Below are 27474 nucleotides of genomic sequence, written 5' to 3'. Positions count from 1 at the left end.
CTCGGCCGAGTCATTCAATGACTCGGCCGAGTCATGGCTGACTCGGCCAACTCGGCCGTTTCCGTATTGACTCGGCCGAGTCATAACCAGTGGCCTGTAACCCCATCAAAACAGCGATTTGACATTTTTTTAATGAAATTTTGAAGTGTTTGCTGATTGGTTTGGACTCCAATGTGTTTTATGAATTAGTTAAATGTTATTTGGGGTCCATTTCCCCCTCCCAAACCCTATTTAACACACTCAAATGCTCTCTACTATTGATATGCTATTCAAATTTCATGGTAATGTTAAATTCTTAAAGTAAAAGTGACATTCTCCTTAATCTTCATTTTCATCCTTTTACTTAAATTTTTAACATTACCATGAAATGACTCAGGATGTTTGAGAGTGGTTTCGGCCTCATTGGATTTCACATGGAGAAAGTAGAATTTTAGATTTCATTCAAAATCCAACAGACTTATCAGTTTTTCAGGATTCCAGGATTGGAGGATTGCAATGTTTCCATTGAATTTTGTCATGTATTAGGGTATGGAACTCATATTTAATCAAGAGCACCAATCCCTCTATGTACCTTGATGTTAGTGACATTGGTTGTCGAACTCCTCTGGGTTCGCTCCCAAACCAAGAGCTTCAGAAAATATTGCGGTTCGCTCCCAAACCAGGAGCTTCTGAAAATATCGCTCCCACTCCTATTTTCGCTCTCGCTCCCCACTTTCGCTCCTGCTCCCAACTTCCAAGTAACACTGAGCCAGATGATGTTGGAAACTCTAGCAGTAGCTAGTAGTACTGGTTACAGACTTTTGTTGTAGAGGTCATTTATAGCCTCCTTGGTTATGTGTTTTTGTTTTGATCTCTATATCATCATCGTGTATGTATTGGACAATGCATTGGGTGCCATTTTGATATAATGGATATATTCATGAGCCTACGTTGATCATATGTTGTCTTCTATCTATATTCTAATGCTGTGTGTTTGGAAACATGAATGAAAATCTTTAAAATTATGTGTTTTTATAAAAAATAAATATTTAATGTATTTTTTACAACGACCGAGTCATTGAAATCGAGCTGGCCGAGTCGATACCGAGTCGGAGTCGGAGTCGAAGTCGACCCTCGGCCGAGTCGGAGTTGGAGTCGGAGTTTTAAAACATTGCTCTCATGCTGAAGCTCTCTCTGCCGCTGACAAGTGCTCCCTCTCTGACCTCTGCGCTACTGCAACAACTCCCTGCATCTCGCACCGTTGCACACCTTTCTGTGCCATCCTACACTGGTGCAACACTCCTATGCCTCTCGCATTGTTGCAGCCTGCTAGCTCTGCGTTGTCTTGGGACTCTTGCACTGTAGCTCTCTCTGCCGCTCCATCCGCATCTATCTCTACCCACTCAGCCAATCCTGCTACTCCTCGTCGAGGCTCCCATAGCAAGGTCTAATCAAAGAGGCTAGGTACCTCAAGGATCTTGCCCCTATTTCAGCCTTCTTGGGACTATGACTTCACGTCGCCCCACCTCACCCCTGGAGGTATGGATGCATGTGATCCCTCTGCCCACTTGGCTTGAAATTTCCCCCTACTGGAGGTCTCTGCATGAGTGGATGCCTCCACTCGGTCTCCTCTCGGCTTCTCTAGTTGTGGCTGCTCCACAACCTCCTGAAGCTACTTCACCAATTGTGGCTCCTCCACAGTTATCTAAGAGTTCTTTTGGCGTTGCATGTTGAGAGGTAATATACTCTCCCTCTCAACCACCAAGTCTCCAACATTTGCCTTGCTCCTCAAGGTTTTACATGCATCTTGAACCTCAAGAGCATACAGGTTCTTGACTCGTGAACCGATCTACTTCACCTGTCTCGTGGTGATGTGTCTAAGGAAAACCTTTCCCTTACTGAAGACAACATCGTAGCCTTTGTCCTCCAACATCGCGATCAATACCAAGTTCTTCTTCAGTCCTGACACATACTTCACATCTGTCAAGGTGATGTGAGCTCCATGCTCCCTCTAAAAAGCAACCATACCTTCACCTGAAACACGGTACCTTTCATCGTCACCCATCTCTATGAGTATCTTGAGGTCTTTCTCCTCCAAGGTACTGAACAAACTCTTATCACCGGTCATGTGGAATGAGGCTCCACTGTCAAGAAACCAACCACAACCCATCATCGATGAAACCATGCATGCGATGAGGGTAAAATCCAATTCAAACTGAGAGGCCAATGCCTCACCTTCAGATCCTTCCGAGGATCCCTTCTTGGATTTCTTCAATGGACAATTAGTTGCATAATGGCCCACCTCATGACAATTAAAGCATATCACTTTAGATTTTTCAATCTTCTTCCCTCCATGAGAAGAACTCGATTTGGGATGAGAATCCTTCTCCTTCCCTTTCCTTGCCTTACTCGCTAAGGCGAAATTTTCTTCATCCTCCTTGGATGAAGAACCATCTCTAGTGCTCCTCCTGATCTCCTCCTACATCAGATCCGACCACAGTCGTTCCCAATCTGGCAGTTTCTCTCTTCCATTCACTGAGTCCTGGTAGCTATGCCAGCTCTTAGGAAGACCGAGGAGAGCAAGACTCACCATTGCTCCGATACCTTGTAGAACTTTTTCTACAAAACGTCGCTCTGATACCATGTAGAAATTCTTCTTTCTACACATCTTGTAGAGAAACTGTAGATTAAATTGATTATGCAATGTAACTAAAACAAAATACTTGATCTACTTCTACTATCAAACTTTGCGGAAGCTTAATCAATTTGAGCAAGAACAATCGGAACACATATAACAGAGAAGAAATCATACACATGAAACATAGAAGAATACTCTGGGGAAAGCCTCAGCTAAAAACCCCGCTATCTGTATTATCATACAATTGGAAATATCTCAGGATTACACAAAGCTTTAGCTCTCAAGCTAACCAGCTCTCAGTACAATCCCTCACCGCTACTCATAGGCAGAATAGAAAACACATATGCCTTCCTTCAGTCCTCCAAGCCTCCTATTTCCTTGTGCAGTTTCTCCTGGGTCCTCCAACTGCAACCTATGTGATTCTTACCTCACACACAACACTGACCTCTGAACTAACTGCGCAATCCTGAAGGAGATAATTCCTTCTGCATGGATGAGTTTCATTTATAGGAAAATTCCTCCAACTGATAGTACACTGTCACTTCCTTTAATCTCAACTGGGTCTTTCTCTGAACTAACATGCATGAGTTATTTATGAGAAAATATTCAGTTATTTGGAGAACACTAGTTGCATGCATGCATGCATTAACTGACTGAACTCAAAATTAGTTCCTCCAATTGTTTGGAACTAATTTAACTGGACTTAACTCAGTTAACTGAGCTAACTAATTACAACTCAAATACAACATATCCTTATCTCCTTAATTAAGGGATAACTTCCTCAATCAAAGGGATAATTGTTGCATGTCTTCACAAAGACTTCATGTTTGAATTTCTCCAACTAATTAACTCAAGATGAATTAATTAATTATTTTTCAAACAGCTAATGAGACTAAATTCGAATTTTAATTCCAAATTTTAATTCCAAATTTTAATTCAAGGACTAACTAAAATTGGAATCTATCCTGAAATGCTATTTATAGCATTTCTATTTTTAGCATTTCTTGTTTCTATTTTCAACAATGAAGAATGCCCAACTCAAGAAATTAATTCCTTAATGTATTAGACAACTTAAGAACTGATTTTAGGCTAAGTCACATGAAATTTTGCCACTGTTATATTTCAGACTTCAGAAACAGAATTATTTAGAGATAACAGTCACTCAAAATGCAGATCTAGGCCAAATTTTTGATACACAACAAACGTAAATGACTTATTAATGTATTTAGCAATTTTTTTAGTTAATTTCAGACCACTTAAATGTGTTTTTCACAACTACTACAAAGGTATATGACTGTTGTAGCAAACAGTGAGAAAACAAATGGGTTAAAGATCAAACCCTTATTCCCTAGGCCTTAAAGATCACTTGCCCAAGTTGCCAAAAAAAATTTCAATACCTGAAACACAAATTTTTACCAAATTTTCTGCAAAAACCCACCAATGATTAGCTTCAGAAAATTAAATATTCAAATCAGAAATGGAGCAAGGGGAATCTAGGGCCAATGAGAGCTAGCACAGGGCCAATAGAACTAACGTTGGGCTAGGAGAAGGCAGATCTGGGCTTAGGAGCCCCAAAACTTGAAACTCTTGTTCTGAAAAAATTATTTTGCTTCAAATCTTCAGATTTATTGCAAAATCTTTAATGGCTGTCCCTGCAAACAAATTTTTGAGTCCAAATCTTGCCCTCCAGGGTCTAGATCTGGCTGAGACTTGAAGATCTCTTTGGATAAAATTTCAGATCTATGCCTGCAAACAATCTTTGAGCCCAGATCTTACCCTCTTGGGTCTAGATCTAGCTCAGATCTGAAGATTTTCTTGGCTGATTTCTCAGATCTATTTCTGCACAAGTGAAAAGAGAAAAACCCAATACCCAATATCTACAAAAATAGAGAAAATCTCAAAAACTCAAGTGTTAAAATTCAAAATTATGTTACAAAATTTACAGATCTATATATGTAAATAACATATCTATACAAACAATTTACAAATCTATCAGATCTGAGGAGTATGAGTCCAACTCCGCTCCTAGATCTGATAATCTAAGGCTCTTAATAGCCAGATCTATCAAAATTTCTACAAAATATTTAAAAGATTTTGAAATTTCAGAGAGGTACTAGCCCAAAAACACCCTGCAAAAAAAAGAGATTATCGTCAGATAAATCCTGAGGCTTATATGAAGTAGGCTCTTCAGAAAATATGTGTTAAGAGTTTGCTAGTCCAACTGAGGACTATCCCCAAACGCTCAATAAGAACCTGAGAGATCTTCTGCAAACACTAGATCAACCATCAAATCAAGTAGAGAAATAGAACAACAATAAAATTCTGAAGAAATAGAGATACCTGCTACTTCAATCAAAATTAAAAATGTTACCCTAGATCCAACAAACTAAATAAGATACCTGTATTCAGATTATTCTAAGAGAGCTGTTGATTTAATTTTCACATAATATTAAGCAGAAATTAAAACAACGTTACCATAAATTCATGAAGAGAAACACTACAGCAAGTTGAAACCCCAAAGACTTTTGCATTAATTCAAAAAAGTATACAAGAGAGCTTGAAAGCTTGGTACACGATTCAGAGATCAGATGGATCCACTGACAAATGACCTCCTATTTAAAGATAAATCTTCCAACGGCTAGTTTGAGTGATCCTTGTCAAAGCAATCTGAACCGTTGATGAGGATTAAAATTTATTTTAATCTCATCCGTCGAAATATTAAATTCTTGAGGAAATTCGAAATTTTCAATTAAATGCATTTTAATTAACTCAAAAATAAAAATTTTGAGTTAATTTCCTCAAAAATTTGACTTTGAGTTAACCCTCAGGCACCAAAGGCTTACAATTTAGCAAAATAATTAATTTACCTTAGTCCCGGGACCTTTTAAAATTTGAATTTTAAGAACCGATGAATTTTTCCTTTGGGGAATTTAAGTTTACCTAGGACCTAGAATTAATTAAATTTCTGGCTTAGGATTTTAATTTATTTTTTGGCCAGAAAATTTAATTAATAAACCTATGAGGGGATAAATTATTTTTCCAACCCTCAAGACACTTTACATCATAAGGGGGAAACCCATTTGAAATAGATTCTCACAGACTACCCATTTCTGCGACAGAAATATAATCCAGCAGACCACACAATTTGTAATAAAATAACCGAACTAAATAGTTAGGATTATTCCCAAATCACTTTTATATAGACTCGATCTATAACACTAGGACTCGCCTAAGATCCCAGTGACAAAATACATTCTGGCTTTGGGGTAAGACTGAAGGAAAACTTTGCCAACTATCTGAGAATGGATCGGTGAGACAAAAAACCTCCCAGAATATAGATCGTCACCAAAAAAGTAGGTTTACCTAGGCAATTACATACATGACACAGATCTGCTGAGATTATCCACATCATATACATGCAGAATGGGTTTACATTGTAACACGATAATTAGGCTGATGATGATAGCTGAACGGCACAGACACATCAACCAGGCACTATCCCTTTTGTGGAAAAAAGGGGGTGTACTGCTATGGGTCGTTGACACGCAGTGGTCAAAATCTGGCTCTACTTGGGGACACGTTGCTACACCGTAGGAATGTGAGAATCCAAAATCTGCATCCACCCAACACACAACATAACATAAGTAGCGTCCATTCAAAAATCATCATATAACATTAAGCACATGAAATATATAAGCTCTTCATTTATTAACTATCTAGTAACATGAAAAACACATCTAACTACAAAATGAAATACTGAAATATCAAGGTATAAGGTTAGAAATACAATACAAAGATGCCCCATGGCATCAGATGTGTTCAATATAGTGCATGCTGAGCATTTGCCTGCTTTCAAGCAAATTTGTTGGTTGTTTCTCAGATGTGCCATGTCCAATCCTGCACATGGTAGGACTTCTTCCTATCCAAAAATCAAGTTGCTCGCTGCCATCTGATGCATCAAATCGCTTTCTCATTCTCTTTCTCTTGCGTCTTTTCTTTGTGGCGGGCTGTATGACTGATGATGTGGAACATTCTGCTTCAAAACTCTCATATGAAGTACGTAAGACATGCATGACATGTCTTTCTTCATTTTGCATCTGCTCTGTCAAGAATGATGGATCAGTCTCACAGGTGTCATGAGTTATAACTTGATCTTTTATGACTGGTGGATTAACCATGTTAGCATCAACCTAATTCTTATTAATTTCCATTTTATCTGAGTCATCTTCAATTAGCCACTTTTCAATGGAACAAATGACCTCATAATAAGATGGAGCTTGTTGTAGCAGATAGGGAGGCTTATGATCTATTGACATTTCCTTGTTTCTTTGATCCTCTGGCTGATGTTGAAGTTCCTGTACCTGTATTGTTATGGCATCCATCTGGGTAGAGTGTTCAACCTTCATAGCACTAACATCCTTGGGATGGTTTTCCCCCATTGTCAATAACTTATTCTGAAGACATATCTGACCAGCGCCCATATTTTTTATTACTTTGTCATTATCTTCTTTTATGATCATCAAGCAATGTTGCATAGAGGTTATCTCTTTCTCATGATTTGCTTGTATGATAGCTAACTGATTATTATAATTGAATCTCATGATGGTCATTTCTTCATCCATAGTTGACAATCTGTTTTGAATCGAACTTATTTCTTCTTGATAACTTGTTCCCATGGTAGTCACGTGATTTGAATGATTAAATTCCATGATAGTCATATTTTCCTCCAGGGCTAATAACTTGCTTTGCATAGAGTTAATTTCCCTGCCATGATTAGCTTTCATGGTTTCCATTTCCTTAGCATGCTGACTCTACATGTCGGTCCTCATATCCTCCATATTCTGAGCACACTTTTCTACTACGTTGGCTACGTGATCAGAGTGTTTAATTTTCATGAGTCCATCTCCTCATCACGTTTTTCCAGTTAAGTGTACAAAGTTCTCATATCCTTGACATAATCAGTTATAATTTTTTCTTAATTAAGCTCCATATTTTTTACTAGCTGTGTTTGACTGAATTGCATGTCTTTAACCGACTGCTTTAGTTCTTCTATAAGATGCTTATCATTCTCCCTTTCATTGTTGACATTGATTTGATAACTTGTTCCTGATTTTCCACTATCATGGATTCGTCCTGCAACGGTACAAATGGATGGCACATTCTGATATCGAGAATTGTCTCGAAATCTTTCATTGACAGCTGGATCCTTTACAAGATCACTCTCATTCTGTTGCATAATGTTAGGGGCACAAGGCAAGCTAACTTGATCACCATATCTATCTGTAAAAGCATTGATGATGTCTTGTAAAGAAGTGAAAGAATCTTCAGGACAATTATGAAACCAATTCAAAGCATCACCCTCTAAAGAAAAGGCAAATAGACGCATTTTGACATCTTCATGTTTATATTGGGGAGAACTACAATATTTGATTATTGTATGAGTAAACTTGCATAGATGCTTTCTAACAGTGACTGAATCACCACCCGAGAACAAAGGCAATTTATGAATGGCCTCTTCCGGCATATCATGGAGAAAATTAGTAAAATGACGCAGGGTAAACAAGTCATCCATGGTGACTTGCTTAAAGGGATAAGGAGGGACCAAATGGATGCTAGAGAGAGACCCCTGCTCAAGAAAATCAAGAGATCCACAAGAAGCGAGCTTTTAGTAGAAATTCTTGTAAGAAATGAAAGAAGTGCACTCGCCACTTGAACATGAATCTCACTCTAGGATCCAAAAGGGAAAAACAACTGGATATTAAGGAGGGCTTCTCGTTTGAGAAATAATAAATGAAAGAAGTGGAGTCACCACTCAAACAAGAAACGAACCGAAATGTCCAGGTGCTAAAAGTGTAGATGAAACGATTAGTGAGACGACGTAAGATAAAGCGATGAAAAGATCAAACGACACCAGGAAATGTTGTGCTGCCGGCTAAAATGAATGATAGAAAGATGAAAGATGAATGTCGTAGAGCCAAGGCCCAATAAATTGGTCCCTGACAACAACGCCAGAAGATGTTGCCGTTGCTGGCACAAATGAAAAGATGAGAAATGAGAAGAATGATGAGGAAATGTCGTTGAAACGCCGAGAATAAAAAATCCCCGACAATGACACCAAAAGATGTTGGCGCTGCCAGTAAAAATGCTAAAGATGATATGAGGAGAATGAAGATAAAATGTCGTTGAAGCACCGAGAATAAAATATCCCAGGCAATGGTGTTAAAAAATGTTGTTGTTGGCAGTAAAAATGATAAATATGATATGAGGAGAAAGAAGATAAAATGTCGTTGAAGCGCTGAGTATAAAATATTCACGGCAACGACACCAAAAAATGTTGTCGCATAGAATGTCTAAGCACCGCGACAACGGCTCAGATCGAGGGCCGTCACCCTGATCCCTAATCTCTCCGTTTAACTTGTCTCCCTACAACAGACTAAGGGGGGTAGACCCCACGAAAATGGAATGAAGGAGAACTAGTTGGAAACTAGCCAGTTCGGGAGACACAGTGAAGTGATCATGTACTTGATTTAGATTTAGCAAGATTTGTAGGATTTGATTAGATTTTAAGCAATTGATGCCAGTGCCTTATGAAGTCAACTATCTTGCTAGGAAATTTAGGACCAAGTAATTGATTTGCAACTGCTACTTGGATGAATGACTATCTTATATGAAGTGCAAATCCTAAAGCTAATATAAGAAGCAAGAATCTTGGTTAATTTTAGTTAAATGCCTATCTAAGTTTTAACTCTTCGATCCTTTCTATATTGAGCCTGATTTCGTAGTAATTAGCAAAAAGAAGATAAAGTGAAGCACACTAAGGTGTGATTAACGATACCTCTCCTGAAAATCTAACATACCCGGTGCCTCCGATGCTGCAGAGAGCTGTGGCTTTAACGACTGCAAAGTCACCATTTTAAGTACTATTAAAAGCGGGCTTCTCAAGCAAAGATTGATGGATACCTATCTCTCTATCGACCAAGCTTATGCTTGGAAGTAAATTTTATTTATGCAAAACTAACTTATATGCAAATGCACCAGATGATGAGAAGACTTAAAAATAAAATCCTGAAAATAAAATTTTCGCTTTATTGGATGAAGGCTTAAAAATAAACCCCTGAAAATATTACAATTAAACCACAAGCTTATATCAAATCTTCTTTTATATAATTAGAGATCAAAGAGAACAAAAACTTCTTTGCAATCAATGTCAACAGATGCTCAAAAAATACTCAGTTTATGAAACAAAAGATATGCATTTTATCACCATTCCATGACAGAGTACCTAATTTTCAGAAAATAGTTTTTAGGACAACAGTAAGAAAAACTTTATCACAGTAGCAATATGAAAATGAAAACAGTGAGCTATCAATGATATCTTTATGCCAAAAATTTACCGAGATTTTTCCAAACTTGCCCACATGAATTATCAAAAATTTTCAGCCTATTATGATGTGATTTCCAGAATTAATCAGATCTGATATACTTATTACATCCAGCAATTAAAATATGAAATAAGCCTAATGATGAATGTCCAACTCAAGAAATTAATTCCTTAATGTATTAGACAACTTAGAAACCGATTTTAGGCTAACTCACATGAAATTTTGCCACTGTTATATTTCAGACTTCAAAAACAAAATTATTTAGAGATAACAGTCACCCAAAATGTAGATGTAGGTCAAATTTTTGATACACATCAAACATAAATGACTTATTAATGTATTTAGCAATTTTTTTTAGTTAATTTCAAACCACTTAGATGTGTTTTTCACGACTATTAGAAATCTATATGACTGTTGTAGCAAACAGTGAGAAAAAAGATGATTTAGAGATCAAACCCTTATGCCCTAGGCCTTGAAGATCACTTCTCCAAGTTGCCAAAAAAAATTCAATACCTTTAACACAAATTTTTACCAAATTTTCTGCAAAAACCCACCAATGACTAGCTTCAGAAAATTAAATATTCAAATCAGAAATGGAGCAAGGGGAATCTAGGGCCAATGAAAGCTAACACAAGGCCAATAGAACTAAGATTGGGCTAGGAGAAGGCAGATCTAGGCTTAGGAGCCCAAAAACTTGAAACTCTTGTTCTGAATAGATTATTTTGCTTTAGATCTTTAGATTTATTGCAAAATCTTTAATGGTTGGCCCTGCAAACAAATTTCTGAGTCCAGATCTTGCCCTCTAGGGTCTAGATCTGACCCATATCTGAAGATCTCTTTGGATAAAATTTTAGATCTATGCCTGCAAACAATCTTTGAGCCTAGATCTTGCCCTCCGGGGTCTAGATCTAGCACAGATCTGAAGATTTTCTTGGCTGATTTCTCAGATCTATTCTTACACAAGTGAAAAGAGAAAAACTCAATACCCAATATCTATAAAAATAGAGAAAATCCAAAAAACCCAAGTGTTAAAATTCAAAATTATGTTACAAAATTTATATATCTATACATATAAATAATAGATCTATACAAATAATTTACAGATCTATCAGATATGAAGAGTATGAGTCCAACTCTACTCCCAGATCTGATAATCTAAGGCTCTTATTAGCTAGATCTATCAAAATTTCCACAAAATATTTAAAAGATTTTGAAATTTTAGAGAGGTACTAGCCCAAAACACCCTGCAGAAAAAAGATTATCGTCAGATAAATCTAAGGCTTATATTAAGTAGGCTCTTAAGAAAATGTGTTGAAAGTTCGCTGGTCCAACCGAGGACTATCCCCAAACGCTCAATGAGAACTTGAGAAATCTTCTGCAAACACTAGATCAACCATCAAATCATGTAGAGAAATAGAACAACAATAAAATTCTGAAGAAATAGAGATACCTGCTACTTCAATCAAAATTAAAAATGTTACCCTAGATCCAACAAATTGAATAAGATACCTGTATTCAGATTATTCTTAGAGAGCTATTGATTGATAATTTTCACATAATATTAAGCAAAAACTAAAACAATGTTACCATAAATTCATGAAGAGGAACACTACAGCGCATTGAAACCCCAAAGACTTTTGCATTAATACAAAATAGTATACAAGAGAGCTTGAAAGCTTGGTAAATGATTCAGAGATGGGATGGATCAACTGACAAATGACCTCCTATTTAAAGATAAATCTTCCAATGGCTAGTTCGAGTGATCCTCGTCAAAGCAATCTCGACCGTTGACAAGGATTAAAATTTCTTTCAATTTCATCCGTTGAAATATTAAATTTTTGAGGAAATTCGAATTTTTCAATTAAATGCATTTTAATTAACTCAAAAATAAAAAAATTGAGTTAATTTCCTCAAAAAATTGACTTTGACTTAACCCTCAAGGACCAAAGGCTTAAAATTTAGCAAAATAGTTAATTTACCTTAATCCCGGAACCTTTTAAAATTTAAATTTTAAGGACCAATGAATTTTGCCTTTGGAGAATTTAAGTTTACCTAGGACCTATAATTAATTAAATTTCTGGCTTAGGATTTTATTTAATTTTTTGGCCAGAAAATTTAATTAATTAACCTATGAGGGGATAAATTATTTTTTCAACCCTCAAGACACTTTACATCATAAGGGGGAAAACCCAACTGAAATAGACCCTTACAGACTACCCATATCTACGACCCAAATATAATCCAACATACCAAGCAATTTGTAACAAAATAACCAAACCAAATAGTTAGGATTATTCTCAAATCACTTTTACATAGACTTGATCTATAACAATAGGACTCGCCTAAAATCCCAGTGACAAAATACATTCCGCCTTTGGAGTAATACTGAAGGAAAACTCTGCCGACCATCCGAGAATGGATCGGTGAGACACAAAACCTCCCAGAATATAGATAGTCACCAGAAAAGTAGGTTTACCTAGGCAATTGCATACATGACACAGATCTGATGAGATTATTTACATCATATACATGCAGAATGGGTTTACATTGTAACACGATAATCAGGGTGATGATGAGAGTTGAACGACACATACACATCGATCAGGCGCTATCCCTTTTGCGGAAAAAAGGGGGTGTACTGCTATGGGTCGTTGACACGTAGTGGTCAACACTGCTCAAACTAGCAGGGGCCCTAGAAGGGGATCTTAGAGGGCCAACTTCTAGGTCAAGGGAAACAATGGAGCAATAGCCCACTGTCACCTCAGCTAAAGCTCCCGACTCTTTACGGACTTTCACCAATGGGAGGAGACCCAATATGAAGGCAATCACCTAAATAAATGAGTCAATAAAGGGAAACGAATGATTCCTAAAGGCCTATTCACAAGAGAGACTCAAATTGTGGTTTGCTTACTTGAAAAACAAGGTGTAAGTCTCTCTAAGAAGGGCCATGGGGATTTTAAGGGCTAGGGTTTTGCAAATGAGCTTTGTAGAGGAGGGACCTAGTCCTAAAAACCCCTGTGAAGATTTGGTTTCCAAATGGTCTTTGTAAGATTATCTTCGAAAAGTTGCGGGACCACACGGGACCAAGTACTTGCATTAGGCAATCTTTTACAACACATGTAAATTTTTTTTTGATGCAAGTATTTTACACTTAATTAGCAAGCTTAAACTAGTCTAATTTATCATTCCATTTTGGTTTCACAAGTCTCTTGAGCACATTGCCTTAACATTGTCAATTCACTTTATGTGGCATCTTGGTTACTATTGGGCATTCTTGTCTCATTTTTTTAAAGAAATTTGGAATTAGTTTTATTACTTGCAAAGCAATTTGGAACTCATAGAGCTACATTGGGTTAATTGTTTCACTTTCATTTCCATTTGAAGATATTGGTATTGTTTACTTAAGCATTGTCGATTACACTCAAGCACCAATACCTTTTTTGGAATCAACAACATTCACTCAAGCATCTCACTTAGGCACATTTTTTAATGCTAATTGGAATTTCTAAAACTAACCTCCAACTTAAGTTGGTTGTACAAACATTAGGAACCCTCCACCCCTATTGACTCCTCACTGTGAGAATCAGATTTCAGACGAGGGTGAGGTCTGGGGGAAGGAGTTAAATTGAAACTTGCTTTAGGATGATATTAATAAAATAAACTAAGAGAACCTCCACATCACAACTTTACTTCACTTGCATTACATTCTCATGCATAAGCTATCTTGAGTTTATTGAATTTTATTTGCAAGTCCTTCTTTCAAGTAGCACTTTCTTTATTTTGCAAGTATTGCAGATCTTTTCATTTGCAATCTTTACTTTACTTGAAATTCCGCTATCTCATGTACTTGTGTGGTTATTTAGCTCATGATTATTTAATGTCATTATCTTTTGTTACTTGAGTAGTCTCTTTACAAGTACCTTTTCCTTTATTGCAAATGATGTTTATGTGCTTATCTTCGTCTAACATTTGCTTTGCAAGATTATTTATCATTGTATCTTGAATTTCATTTTGAGCAAGCACTTGTCATTTACTTTGAACCACTGTCTATACTTTGAATATATTATTTAATATCGCTCATATATTTATGCGCTTGTTTACATCTTGGAATTAAGTCATCTTTGACAGGTATCTCCTTCTAACTTTAGTCTCCTAGAACCTCACATTTCCTTTACTAACCTTCTTTATGGACCACCCCACTTAGCTTAACTAGTATAGAGCTTTAACGTAAAGATTTGGGATTAGGTGACAACTCCTTCTCTTAGTTTTCCACCAAGATCGCACCTTGTGGAGTTGAGGAACTTTCCCACAATAACCTAGGTGTGCAAGCAAGGCAGCAACATTCACAGGCAATCCCAGCTCAGTCTACCCACTTGCACTGGCTAACTCAAACCCCTCTACGCAACTTTTGCTCAAGCCTTGCGCAATTACTCACATGCTCTACCTAGATTTGCCTCAAATCAATTTTTGATTGGCTGTTGCTACTCAGGGGTGAATTCTCTGGCCCTTTGGAAAATTATTCCAACCTCTGGCAACCAAATCCTTCTACTGCTCAACCAAATCGAACTGCCTTGTCGAGGCTACTGCGCAACCTCCTGGAAAAATAACTCAACCTCCTCTCTTGACTCTCTGGAACTGAAATCCTCCTCTGGAATCACTGTCTCTACCCCTATTCATCCCTTTTCGCTCAAACTCTCTTCCTTTGTTCAACTTCTGAAACTGGATAGCTCGATTTGCCAAGGAAATTGCATTAATGGCTTCTCTCTCGTGTGTCTAGCTCCAACCCTATCAACCTCCTCTTATAATCTCTTGTTGGCTCACCAACGGCCATGATTAAGTCCTCATCAACGGCTAAGATCATCTCTAGGTTGATCTATGTGAGTTCTAGATAATTTTCACCTTTGTCAATTAATTCCGATTAATTCATCGATTTCCCTAAGTTAGACTTGGGCATTTCTAATTATAGATCAATTAATTTAATTGAGCTGCCTCTAAGTGGAATTTCTAGAAACGATTTCTGGGCTCTAGAGCTCTCATGTGTTTTAGCCTCTCCACAAAGTTTGAGACTAGAGCACCTGTCTAATGCTACAAAAATCATCAGGTGTAAATCGACCCTCTAATCATGTCAAATCAGCTCCAAATTGTGACCAAAAGGTCAACATTCTCAATTCTTCTACATGGCATGCATTGAAGGTGTCTAAGTGTCCATAAATAGCCCCAATAGTGCCTCGAAAGGTGTGACCAATGCCTCAACATATGTGAAACTGTCTAAAAATCAGAATGCCATCAAAATTCTCTACTTATTAAAATGCATAAGAGCACCCCTACTGGAAGGATGAGTAACATGTCCCATCAATAGTAGTCTAAATGAAATGATGGGTTAGATGGAGTGAAAATCAAATTGTAGAGCTCAAAAAGAAGCTCATCATATCACTAAAAGGTGAATGATTACAAATAAAAGAAACCTAAATTTTTTCCTTTAGAGAAGATCTCAATGTCTATTCATTTGCAATATATTCCTTTAATCAACTCTAACCAACCAAGTATATTCTAATCTAACCACATTCTTAGCAAAAAAAGATATGATACCTGCAAAACGGAAAGTCGTTCTATTCGTCTTTTACTGCTTTTCTCACTATTATCAAGTCTTTGGACATAGCTTTTCAAATCAGTCCTACAAAAAGGATAATAGAATCAATAAAAGGAATAAATAGCAAACATATGAATATCTTAATGTTGTGCTAAAGAATAAATTATAATAATTGTAAAATGCCTATTCAAAACACAAGTGCTTACTGGATTCTGAACCAATTATAGACAACATACACATGAGAAGTTCTACGAAAAAAGGAAAGACTGCAAATGCATGGGTTTATCCTAACCCTAAGATCTACTTCAACATCTAAAATTGTTACAAATTTAGGGGTTAGATGAGATTTACAATTCAAAATTTGTAATAAGACCATAAACAAATGTTAGTTACAAATGCTCACATGATATATAAGCACAATACCAGAAATTGAAAAAGGGGCTCAAATACAAGTGCATAACAAAGACAACTATGCAAGTAGAAGAGAATTGCAAGAATGGTACACATGTTGTACACTCATTTGTATTACTACATATAAAGTAGAAAATTGTGGGAGAGATCAAAGTTGACCAAGTCACCCAAAACTGGATAAGGACAAAGTCCAAAAGTCTACTCAAGTATAGAATAGATGAAGCACACTTATGATACGTGTTCACACATATTTACTAGATTAAGTCCCATCAATTCTTCCCTATCTAGAGGAAATCGTCCCAGATTCTTGTTGATCTTGTCCAAAATCTGGAGCAACTACGTGCTACATTCACTTTACTCAAATAAAGAGAAGTAACGTTAAAAATAAAAGATCATATATGACAATGAAATAGAATGCCTTTACAAAGTGAGCACCCCCAATAAATAAACCTAAGGTAACTTTTAATGAAAGGTTATGATTATTCATTAAATCATTTGATTATATTTATTATTTCTTATCTTCTATTACTTTATTGACATTTTAATTATCTCTATTATTTTCTTTCATTACCAGCTTATTAATTTATGTATGTTACATTGCTTTCCCCTTTTGAAATCCTTTGTCTCCAAATAAAGGAACAGAAAGTTCTTCCACTTAATGTTGTACCCCTTAATGATTCTAGAGTGAAATTTCTTCTCCCTCTTGATGATCATAGCTTTTGGTTCTAAAATGACTCTTCCTTCATCATACTATAAAGAAGTACTGTTCCTGCTAATTGATGCAGCCCCAACATTGTCTTGACACATAACATGTGAAAAGCATTGTGGATGTATGTTTTATCTAGTAATTCCAAACCACATGCTACTTGACTGATCCTTTTTTTTAATCTAATAAGGCCCATAAAACTTGTGAGCCAACTTGTTATTTCTTTGTTGTTTAAGAGCCTAGTCTCCAAATTCAAATTCTCTCTGTTCTATGTTGACCTACCTGTTGCTTCATATGTTTCATACAGTGGTTAAGTTCCCCAAGTATTTGGATGACTCTCCAACTTTCATCTAGTTGATTTCTTACCATTGAACTTTCACCTCATTTAGAGCAAACTCCTTCCACTTTGGAGGTTTATAATAGTACAAAGCTTCAAAGGAAGTAATTTTGGCAAATGTGAGATCGGTAGAGCTATGACACCATTCTGCATGATGTAACCATTAGAACCAATCGTTCTACTTGCTGTTCAAAAAGCTTTCGAAAAATTTGTTGACAAAACTTTGTTTCCCCATATATTCGAGGATGGTAAGTTGAATTCACATTAAGAGATACCCCAATTTTTTTGCGAAATTCCCTCCAGGAATTAACTTTAAATTTGGTATCCCCATTGTTACCCACCAAAATGGGTAACCCCACAGGAGAAATTTTTCTCCTATCTTGGATAGCCAATTGGCCAACACCCCTACACATTTGCTTATTGATGATGATATGCCAGTTTCTTTACCATCTACGTCGATCATTTACCACTCACCATCCATAATTCCTCTTGGACAAAGGTGGCTACCACTCAACAAGTACTTTGACCATTTTGCAATCGAGTGCTTTTACTTAATGTTTTAGGCATTTAAACATGGATAGAGGGGTGATTGGATCATTGACCGATCTTGATTGTAAACTTGTTCTCTCACCTTACCAGGGAGGTTAATTTTTAGCCCTAGTCTAGTTGGACCTCCCCTAAGGCCTTAGGATCATAAGAGAGGCACTACTTTGAAAACCTAGATTGAAGTAGTGTTTCCATTACTCATTTCCATACTTCACATTTTCCATATCACATCATTCCTTTGATACCATCTCCATCCTTCAAAGTTAATTGTTATTAGTTCAATGGGATTTGGCACTCACATATACACATCCTTGGGTTGGGCTGGAAAATTTTTCCCTGGAGGTTGATGCAGCTAAAAGAATGAAAAACCATAAGATAGGCACAATGAAAGAAAAAGAAAAGGTAAAATGCAAAAGATGGCTAGGACATAAGTTAGCACGTGGGAAAAATCCCAGCATGAGCTCTAACCCCCTCATTAGCCATCACTTGATTCGTGAGCACTCGATGCTCCATCTCATCATAAGGAACCCTTGCATGTGCCAACCCTGATAAGCGAGAAACTACATAATCTTAAGGGCTAAAACAAATGCTACATCATAAAGAGAAAGCATTGATCCTTGAACTATGCACCATTTAAAAGCATTATCAAAAAGAAGTAAAATGCGCACAAGAGGGGTGGAAAAAGCAAGTCGAAAAGGGTAACTTATGCCTCCACAATCGCTCCCTCCATTACATCTATACACTCAAGATGTGGACTCTTGTTAGTTGGTCCCCTGACCATGGTACTTGGCCATCAAGTCCTTCCCCTCATTGCCACTATTCTCACTAACACGTACGGATTGAAGGGTTGACCTTTGAAATGGCACCTTCCCTTGGGGTTGGAAGCAATTAAGAGGGTTGACTACTTAGCCAACCCGACAAAGGTTGGGAAAACTTTTACAGGATTTGATCTAGTTAGATATTCGAAGGAGATCCTAGTTTGAAGTATTAATATGCCCTTAACACTTAAGTATGATCCACTTAGATGCATTTATGGTTTTAGTTTCTAATGAATGGTTTCTTTCACTTGATTTTGGGGTGTTTTTGCCACGTGGTCCAGACTCCAAAGCAACTGAGGCCTTGAGGGAACCTTATTCCACTCTCACTCCACATGATGCTTGCTGCAAAATCTAGCAATTCTTGTAGAGGGATACCTTAGAAGGCAAGAACTAGACCAAGTTACAACAATAAAGTAGCTAATTGTCACCACAGCTACTGCCCCGTATTCTTTATGGATTTTCACCAATGGGAGGAGCCCTAGTAGATAGGTCACCTACGAGGTTTTTTATGCTTAAAGGTATACATTGACTAAGAGGCTTCTAAGTGAAAAGCATAATTTAGGTACAATGCTCCAACAATGAAGGAGCAATTCGCTTTCCAAGTAGAGGCCAAATTGAGGCAATGAAAGACCTAAGGTTTGATTGATATGTTGTGTGTTGGGATGACCCAAGGTCAAGATGCCAAGAAAAGGTTTCCAATAATAGGTATTAGCAAGATAAAGGCACATGAAACCTTCAACAAGCCCTCAAGTTGAAGCTATAACCAAACTAGGGTTTTATCCTATGGAAAACAACTAGGGCAAGAGAAATTATGGATGAAAATGGAAGGAATGGCCACCAAAGGGGAATGATTTTGCAACAACCACTTGACCCTAGATGTTAAGACCTTCCACGTTAAAATTGGCACCTAGGGCCAAACTCCATGTGGGTCTACCTATTCATGGCAGCTGATATTTTTCTTGGATTCCTCTCGTCGAGAGGTGTAGGATTGATCTAAAGATCATCCAATTCTGACATGTATTCATGGAGATATGAATTTATTTGTGTTATGGGACAATTCATCAAGGTCGGCCAGCAACCAAATTGCCCCCACTTGTGCTCAACATTTTAGTATAAAAAGAGGTGGCTTGCTAGTCATTTGAACACACACTCTTCTTGTGATCTCTTCCTCTCCACTTGTCTTTGGGTTTTGGTGGGAGGAGAGATCCTAGGAGACAACATTGCCCTAATGAAGAGATGCCCTAGATTTGAAAGTTGCCATAGGAAAGAAGGATATACGCAACCCTAAAAGAAGATGACCTAGCTTCTAAAGCTGCCCTAAAACGCAGTCATGGTGAAGCTGCCCTAAAACGCAGTCATGGTGAAGCTGCCCTAAAACACAGCCATGGTGAAGCTGCCCTAAAACGCAGTCATGATGAAGTTGTTCTAAAACGTTGTCATGGTGAAGCTGCCCTAAAACGCAGTCATGGTGAAGCTGCCCTAAAACGCAGTCATGATGAAGCTGTTCTAAAACGCTGTCATGGTGAAGCTGCCCTAAAACACAGTCATATTGAAGCTTTCCTAAAATGCAGTCATGGTGAAGCTACCCTAAAATGTAGTCATGATGAAGGGGTTCTAAAATGCTGTCATGGTGAAGGTGCCCTAAAGTGCAGTCATGTTGAAGCTTCCCTAACAGCAAAGAAAGAAGGGGCATAATGCAGTCCATGGAGAGGCATGTCTCAGCCCTCATGACTGTGCAACAATAAGAGGAAGACACTATTGTTCAAGGGTAAAGATAACTCAACCTTACTTGTTGTTGGGCTAGGCCGCAGGCCATAGCCAGCAGCATAGAGGACTGAACACAATGGAAGTACAGTGCAACACAATGGACAGTATGGTGCAACATAGTATGGTGCAACACATGATGTAATAAGATGCAGCATGGTTGTATTGTCAACATCAACATGGTTGTATTGACAGTATGTTTAGATGCAACATACTTGGATGGATGCAACATGATAAATGCAGTGACTGTTGTGGGCAACATGGATGCAGTACAGTGCAGCACAATGGTACAACATGGTGATGATGGGCATGTAGATATAGCAACAACTCAATGCATTGCAGCAACTAGTTGATGATGAGTACAACATGATGATGTGGTACTGCTCAGTGATGGGAGCAACATAGTGATGAGAGCAGCTCAGTGATTGGGTGCAACACAATGTCAGGTGCAACATGATGATGAGGTGCAGCATGGTGATGGAGTCACCTTGGAGGTTCAGTTGAAGCAATATGCCTTCACTTGAGATCAGATCAGCTACCTCATTATGTTATCTTCATGGTGAAGATCTCTGCTCTTATCTTGTCAAGTCAAAGTGGTGACTTCTGATATATATGTACTATCTCTCTCTTCGCTGACCTATTGAAGAATACATAAGAAGAATTGATCAAGGGTTTCCCCACATTGGGGTTTGTCCCTGGCCAGCACCACATCTTGTGTCCTCGTCTTGGCTTGTTTTCTGTGATTTATGTTTATGTTATATCTGCATTTTACTATCATGCTAAATGTGATTGCTAATTTGGAATTGATATTGAGCTAATATGGAAATTTGAAGTAACTTTGCTCTCAGCAAAGAACATACCCAAATCTTAACATGGTATTAGAGGTGAGGTGAAGACAAAGCCCAAGCAAGAGTGAAAGAGCAATCACCGAAGACAGTTGGAAAGGACAAAAAGGCTCAATGGGTTCCTCATCCCTCTTCAAATTCACCAAGGGTGAAGTCAAAGCAGAGAATATTATCCGAGTGACACAGTGGAAGCATCTAATGGCCCTAAAGATCACTTCAATGGGAAGTCCAGATCTAAGGGTGGAAGGAAAGGCAGATGCCTTGCTTGCAATAAGTTTGGCCATTATGCGAAGGAGTGTCTGAATGGTAGGGACACATCACTTGATGATGATAACAATCATTCCAGGGACATTTTCAATGATCAGAGGAATGACAAGTAATGCAGGTCATCAAGGAAATGGTCGACTCTTCAAAGAAAGCAAGGAACTCCGGGTATGAAGAATCAAATGTTGTTTCTGATAAGCTAAAGAAGTATGGCCCTCTCCACTACTTCTCCTCCAGACTCTTTGTCAATCTGGCTTATTGATTGAAGTGCTTCAAGGCACTTCATCGGATAGAAGGAAGCTCTCTCTAATTTGGTAGAGATGGAAACAATTGTGGAGATTATACTTGGAGTCAATGCCACCTATCCTGGAAAGGGTGTAGGGAATGCTACCCTTCAATTGAATAAGGGTAGCACGATTCATTAACAAGAAGTTCTTTATGTACCTGATCTCAAGAAGAACCTGGTGTCCATTTCGGCAATGGAAATCAAAGGTTTCAAGGTGGCATTCATCAATGGAAAGGTACGTGTTTGAAAAAGGAATTTTTCAAGATGCTTTTATTCTTGGGTTCAGGGTTGGCAATTTGTATCAAGTTGTAGGAAGTCCATTGGGGACCATGTCAGTTGACACATCTCTTCTATAGCACCGAAGGTCTGCTTATTATGGGGCCCTACCCGATATGAGTCAGATGGTGACAGGGATGCTTGAATTCAAGAAGAGCATGAAGGTACATGTCTGAGATGTACCCAAGGAAAATCCTACCAAGGGACCATTCCTCTCATGTAGCAAGTCCACAGGTTTGGAACGACCCGAGGGGTTTGAGATTCATGATCAGGAACCTCATGTCTACAGGTTGAAGAAAGCTCTCTATGATTTAGAGCTAACACCCCGAGCTTGATATGAGAGGATTGATAGCTGTCTGATGAAGCTGAGATTCACTAGGAGTGAAGCCGATCCAAACCATTGCTTGAAGGCTGTGAAAAATAGACCTCTCATACTGGCACCTTATGAGGACGACCTCTTTTTGACAGGTGCAGACCCTTTCATTTGCAAAAGTAAGAGGGGGTTGGATTCCGGATTTGGAATGGGAAACTGCAACCCCGTGACTACCTCGATGGAGCTTAACTTTCAGAAGTTATGTGGTAGTGATGCCGGACCTGATTTGGAAAATGCCTCTGAGTTTCATAAACTCATTCTAGCATTGATGTTCTTGGTGAACTCCCTTCCAAAAATATGTTTTGTAGTTAGCATGTTAAGCTCATATATAGTTGAGCCTCACTAGATTGGTGCCAAGAATCTTCTGAGATATCTTCGGGGCACAATCTCTCATGGATTGAGATACACTGTCGGAAATGTGAAGCTGCATGATTATTTGAATGTTGACTAGGCAGGCAGTGTGGAGGAGCACAAGAGCACTTCTGGGTGTTGGTTCTCTTTGGGTTCTGCAACAATATCCTGGATGAGTAGGAAGCAGAAGTCGGTTTCTTTGAAAACCGTTGCGACTGAATCCATAGCTATCAGTATGACCTCGTGTGAAGCTGCTTGGTTGAGGAAGCTCTTCAGTGAGCTGTTTGGACACATGCTGGATACCACCGTGATCTTCTGTGACAACCAGAGGGGGATTCAATTGTTGAGAAATCTCGTATTCTATGATCGCTCCAAGCATATAGACATCAGGTACCACTTTATTTGGGATATGGTACATCGATGAGCAAGAAGACTCCATCGCATTGGGACTGATGTGCAGGTCGCTGACATTCTGTCGAAACCCCTGGGAAAGGTCAAATTTGTGACTTTCCGAGAACGACTAGGAGTTATGGACAGACTCTCTCCTAAAGGTCCTGTATGATATGGACATTGAGCTCTGGGGGCTTGGGGGTACATCTTGGAGCAATGAGCAACCATAGGGTGAGTGGTTCAACCTTTCCCTAGTGATTTTTTGTGTACAGAGTGAGTGGTTCAACCTTCCTCTGGGATACCCCTTGCGACATGTAGGCAGGATGAGTGGTTCATCCTTCTCCTGCTGAGACATCCTACCCATGCAGTCTGGGACTCATGGGAAGTACCTCTCATCTGGCCAATGAGCAGGGAAATGAGGATAGGTACCATAGTAATACCGATGGACGCATTGTGTTACTACTGTACTCCCTATGCTAGGATGATATTGATCTAGGATCAATTGGAACTGACTTCGGGTCAGTAAGAGTGATATAACTCACTCTCTTTTGGAACTAACTTCAAGTCAGTTAGAGTGATATAACTCACTCTCTTTTGGAACTAATTTCGGATCAGTAAGAGTGGTTTGACACACTCTCTTTATTGGAACTGACTTCGGGTCATTAAGAGTGGTATGAGACACTCTTTTATATGGGACTGACTTCGGGTCAGTAGAGGATGGTATGATACATTCTCGATCATTTCTTCTTCCTCATAGTTCAACAGAGCAGTGCAGGGCACTGATGGCAGAGATAGTACAGTTTGGCAGATGGATTAGCAAATGGAGTTCTCCCTTGTTGGGAAGGAGTGTTAAAATTGGCAACTAGGGCCAAACTCCATGTGGGTCTACTTATTCATGGAAGCTGATATTTTTCTTGGATTCCTCTCGTCAAGAGGTGTAAGATTGATCTAAAGATCATTCGATTCCGACATGTATTCATGGAGATATGAATTTATTTGTGTTATGGGACAATTCATCAAGGTTGGCCAACAACCAAATTGCCCCCACTTGTGCTCAACGTTTTAGTATAAAAAGAGGTGGCTTGCTAGTCATTTGAACACACTCTTCTTGTGATCTCTTCCTCTCCACTTGTCTTTGGGTTTTGGTGGGAGGAGAGATCCTAAGAGACAACACTGCCCTAGAGCAGATGGACTTCCAGCTCACAATGGGAAACAGAACAAAGTGTACTCCAGTAGGGAGAGGCACGATAGCGTTTCAAATAGAAGCAGGAACCAGTATAAGAGCCACTAATGTACTGCATATGCCGATGTTAGGAATGAATTTGATTTTAGTGTCCCAATTACAGGACAAGGGGTACGATGTATACTTCATTGGAAGGAAAGTGTATGTCAAACATCCCAGCTGGAAGAAGAAGAGACAAATTGGAGCTCAAAGCAACAGATTGTATAGATTGCAGCTCGAATCTCCAATGACACTGATAGGCAATAATCATAATGGGGAAAATGAACTAAATGAGATATGGCACAGGGGAATGGGACACTTACACCATGGAGAATTGAGAATGCTCAAAGAGGCTGTTACAGGAGTTCCAGTTCTCAGTACTGAGCATGATGATGTATGATGGGGATGCGTACTAGGGAAGGGTGAAAATTCCTAGATCTAACAATCTCAAGAATCCTACTGCAACCAACTAAACCTACTTCACCTAGATTGTAAATTACATTACAAGCTTATTTTAGATTTCTACTTGAGACATTGAAGTAAATTACTGAAGCAACCTACACCAATTAAATATGATTCTGAAACATAGAAATTGAGCAAGGAAAATAGAAACACATAGGACACCGTTATTTTTGGACAAACGTCCCTTGAAAAACCCAATGCGGGAAAACTGGTGCAGCAGCTCTTAGGGTTTTATTATATTTCGCAGTAGCAAATTCAGAATACATCACTGAATACCTCACAGGGTTATTAATTTACATAGAGAAATAATGGCAAAAGCTTTGTGAGTTTACCTCACACAATCACTGACAAAAAGTCTCGTTGTTCCAGTTGCTAGATGAGGTGCCCCTGGCAGGCACTGTGTTGCCTCTACGTTGTCCCAGCGTCGACCCTTTCAAGCACTGCATCACCCAAATGGGCAATTGATAAGTAGCCCAGAGTCACTGCTCTCAGCCTCCCAGTCCCACACCCTGGCTTCCGACCACTGAAACTGACCCTCTACTCTGACTTTCGACTTTCTTTCTTTCCCTCTACGCTGCTTTTGTGTGGCCCTTCTAGCCTTGCATCAGCCTCTGCATCAAGGCTTTTGGATCACTCACTGCCTCTCTCTGTTGATGTACCTCCTGCTGAAAATCTCTCTCTCTTTTGCTTGGTTATAATTGTTTCTTCCATGGCCTCCTAATTTATGTTACAAACTTATTTCAGATTTCTTCATGAAATATCGAAGCAAATTACTAAAGCAACCTACACCAAATTAAATATGATTCTAAAACATAGAAATTGAGCAAGGAAAATAGAAACACATAGGACACAGTTATTTTTGGACAAAAATCCTCGGAAAAATCTAATGTGGGAAAACCAGTGAAGGGACTTTGAGCGTTTATTATTATTAAGCAACAACAAATTCTGAATACGTCAATCAATACCTCACAAGGTTATTTAGTTATAGAGAGAAATACTAGCAGAAGCTTTGTGAGTTTTACCTCACACAATCAATAAGAAAAAGCCCCAGTTGTTCCAGTTGCTAGTTGAGGTGCCCCTGGCAAGTTCTGCGCTATCATTGCGCTATCACTATGTTGTCCCAACGTCAACCCTTGTAGGCACTGCTTCACCCAACTAGGGAATCAATCAATAGCCCAAAGTCATTGTTGTCAGCCTCCCAGTCTCACACCAATGATGAATAGATCATCCACATATATTAGAACAATGACGAGCTCATTCACAACCTTGATGTAGAGATTTAGATCAGAAGAACTGTTCACGAACCCAATTCTAAGTAGATATGCATCCATCCTTGCATACCATGCCCTAGGTGCTCGCTTCAAGCCATATAGGGCCTTCTTAAGTCTGCAAACATGAGATTCCCTGCTATTTACCTCAAAGCCCTCAAGTTGTTCGATGTACACTTCCTCATCAATGGTCCCATTCAGAAATGTGGTCTTAGCATCCATTTGATTCCACCCCATTGTAGCAGCGAATGAAACCAACGATATAATGGTAGCGTACCTTGTTGTAGGTGCAAAGGTTTTTTCATAATCAATGTTGATTTTTTGTAGCATCGGACATGCTCTAAGCCTCAAATTTGCAGGGAGGCTAGGACATATGTATTTCATAATACCCAAAAATCGTTTTAGGAAATTTCACCATGAGATAGTTTCATTAAAATAATTAATTATTTTTAATGGATGCCTAAATCTAAACTTAGGAAATTAAAATAATTAAAGGGTATTAATTAAACTGTGGGTGAAACTTCTAAAAGAAGACGAGGATCAAGTCAAAATGATCTGAGCTCCTGGTTAGAATCTAATATGGGTCGTTGATTGATCAACAAGAGGATTATAAGAAGGACTTCGACGGGCATTTGAACACACACAAGGCAGATACTCAGTGGCCCAAGTAGATTGATTTTCTCACTGGCTGAAGTTCGGCCAAAGGAAATCAAATCAAAGGGTGAGTGGCAGGAGAGAGGGAGAGGGTATCAGCAATAGTTGAGAGCGTAGGAAACAACAGGAAGAGGCAGCGCAGAAGAGGGACAAAGATCACCCATGCAGAGGCAGTGACGCAGGGACAGCTCAGTCACTCCACAGAGGGTGACGCAGGGACAGCGCAGTCACTCCACAAAGGGTGACGCAGTGTGGCTAATGTGAGGGCAACAGGTCCTCTCAGGTGTCAGAAAATCACTATGGAGTGGAGAAATTTGTTTGTAAAATTTCTCTCAGTGATTCTTTTCTATTCTGCTATTCGTAGATTGTACATGAGATTTTGTTGAAGAATAATAAAAGAAACCCTCATCTGCTACACCAGTTTTCCCACATTGGGTTTTTCCGAGGACAATTGTCTAAAAGCAACTATGTTAATGTGTTATTACTGTGTTAGTATTTTCCTTACATTTATTTTACGCGATAATTAACTTGTGAAGACTGCAGTGTATGTATTTCAATATTTGTCGTAGACAACTGCAAATAATTTGTTTCAATAAATTAACAAATAGAGGAAATATTATCAGTTGCTGCAGCGGGATTTGGAATTTCCAGATTTTCACATGGTATCAGAGCGAAGGTAAAGCAAGAGAGCAGGTCGAAAGAGCCCAACGATGAAGAGAAGGAAGGAGATCGAAGTGTTGCATAGGAAACAGATCGAATCTCCAGAGGGATTGCGCAGTCAAAACCAGGAAGGAAAGATTCTCGAAGAAAATATCTCTCTGAGTGAGTTGACAGAGAGGTAAGATTTCCAGTTCTTGATTTGTCAGTGGCAGAGGGAGCAGCGCAGCAGCAAATCCAGCACAGAGTCGTCTT

At 38.6% G+C, this 27474-nt stretch overlaps 1 protein-coding gene across 2 annotated transcripts in view; it reads right to left on the bottom strand.

Moving 5' to 3' along the window:
- Positions 1–27474, bottom strand: part of LOC149185742 (uncharacterized) — a 552948-nt gene that overhangs the window by 155366 nt on the left and 370108 nt on the right. For both annotated transcript variants that reach the window (XM_089410789.1, XM_089410788.1), the window contains one exon: positions 15589–15673. In XM_089410789.1, coding sequence (XP_089266915.1) covers positions 15589–15673 — 85 coding nt within the window. The remainder of the gene's footprint in view (positions 1–15588; positions 15674–27474) is intronic.

The sequence above is a fragment of the Pinus tabuliformis genome, chromosome 3_1 (assembly GCF_031772625.1).
Source record: "Pinus tabuliformis cultivar Carrire ecotype Pingquan chromosome 3_1, CPIR1, whole genome shotgun sequence".
NCBI classification, from domain to species: Eukaryota; Viridiplantae; Streptophyta; class Pinopsida; order Pinales; family Pinaceae; genus Pinus; species Pinus tabuliformis.
The sequence above is the reverse complement of the archived record's forward strand: the minus strand, read 5'-3'. Positions and strand labels throughout refer to the sequence as shown.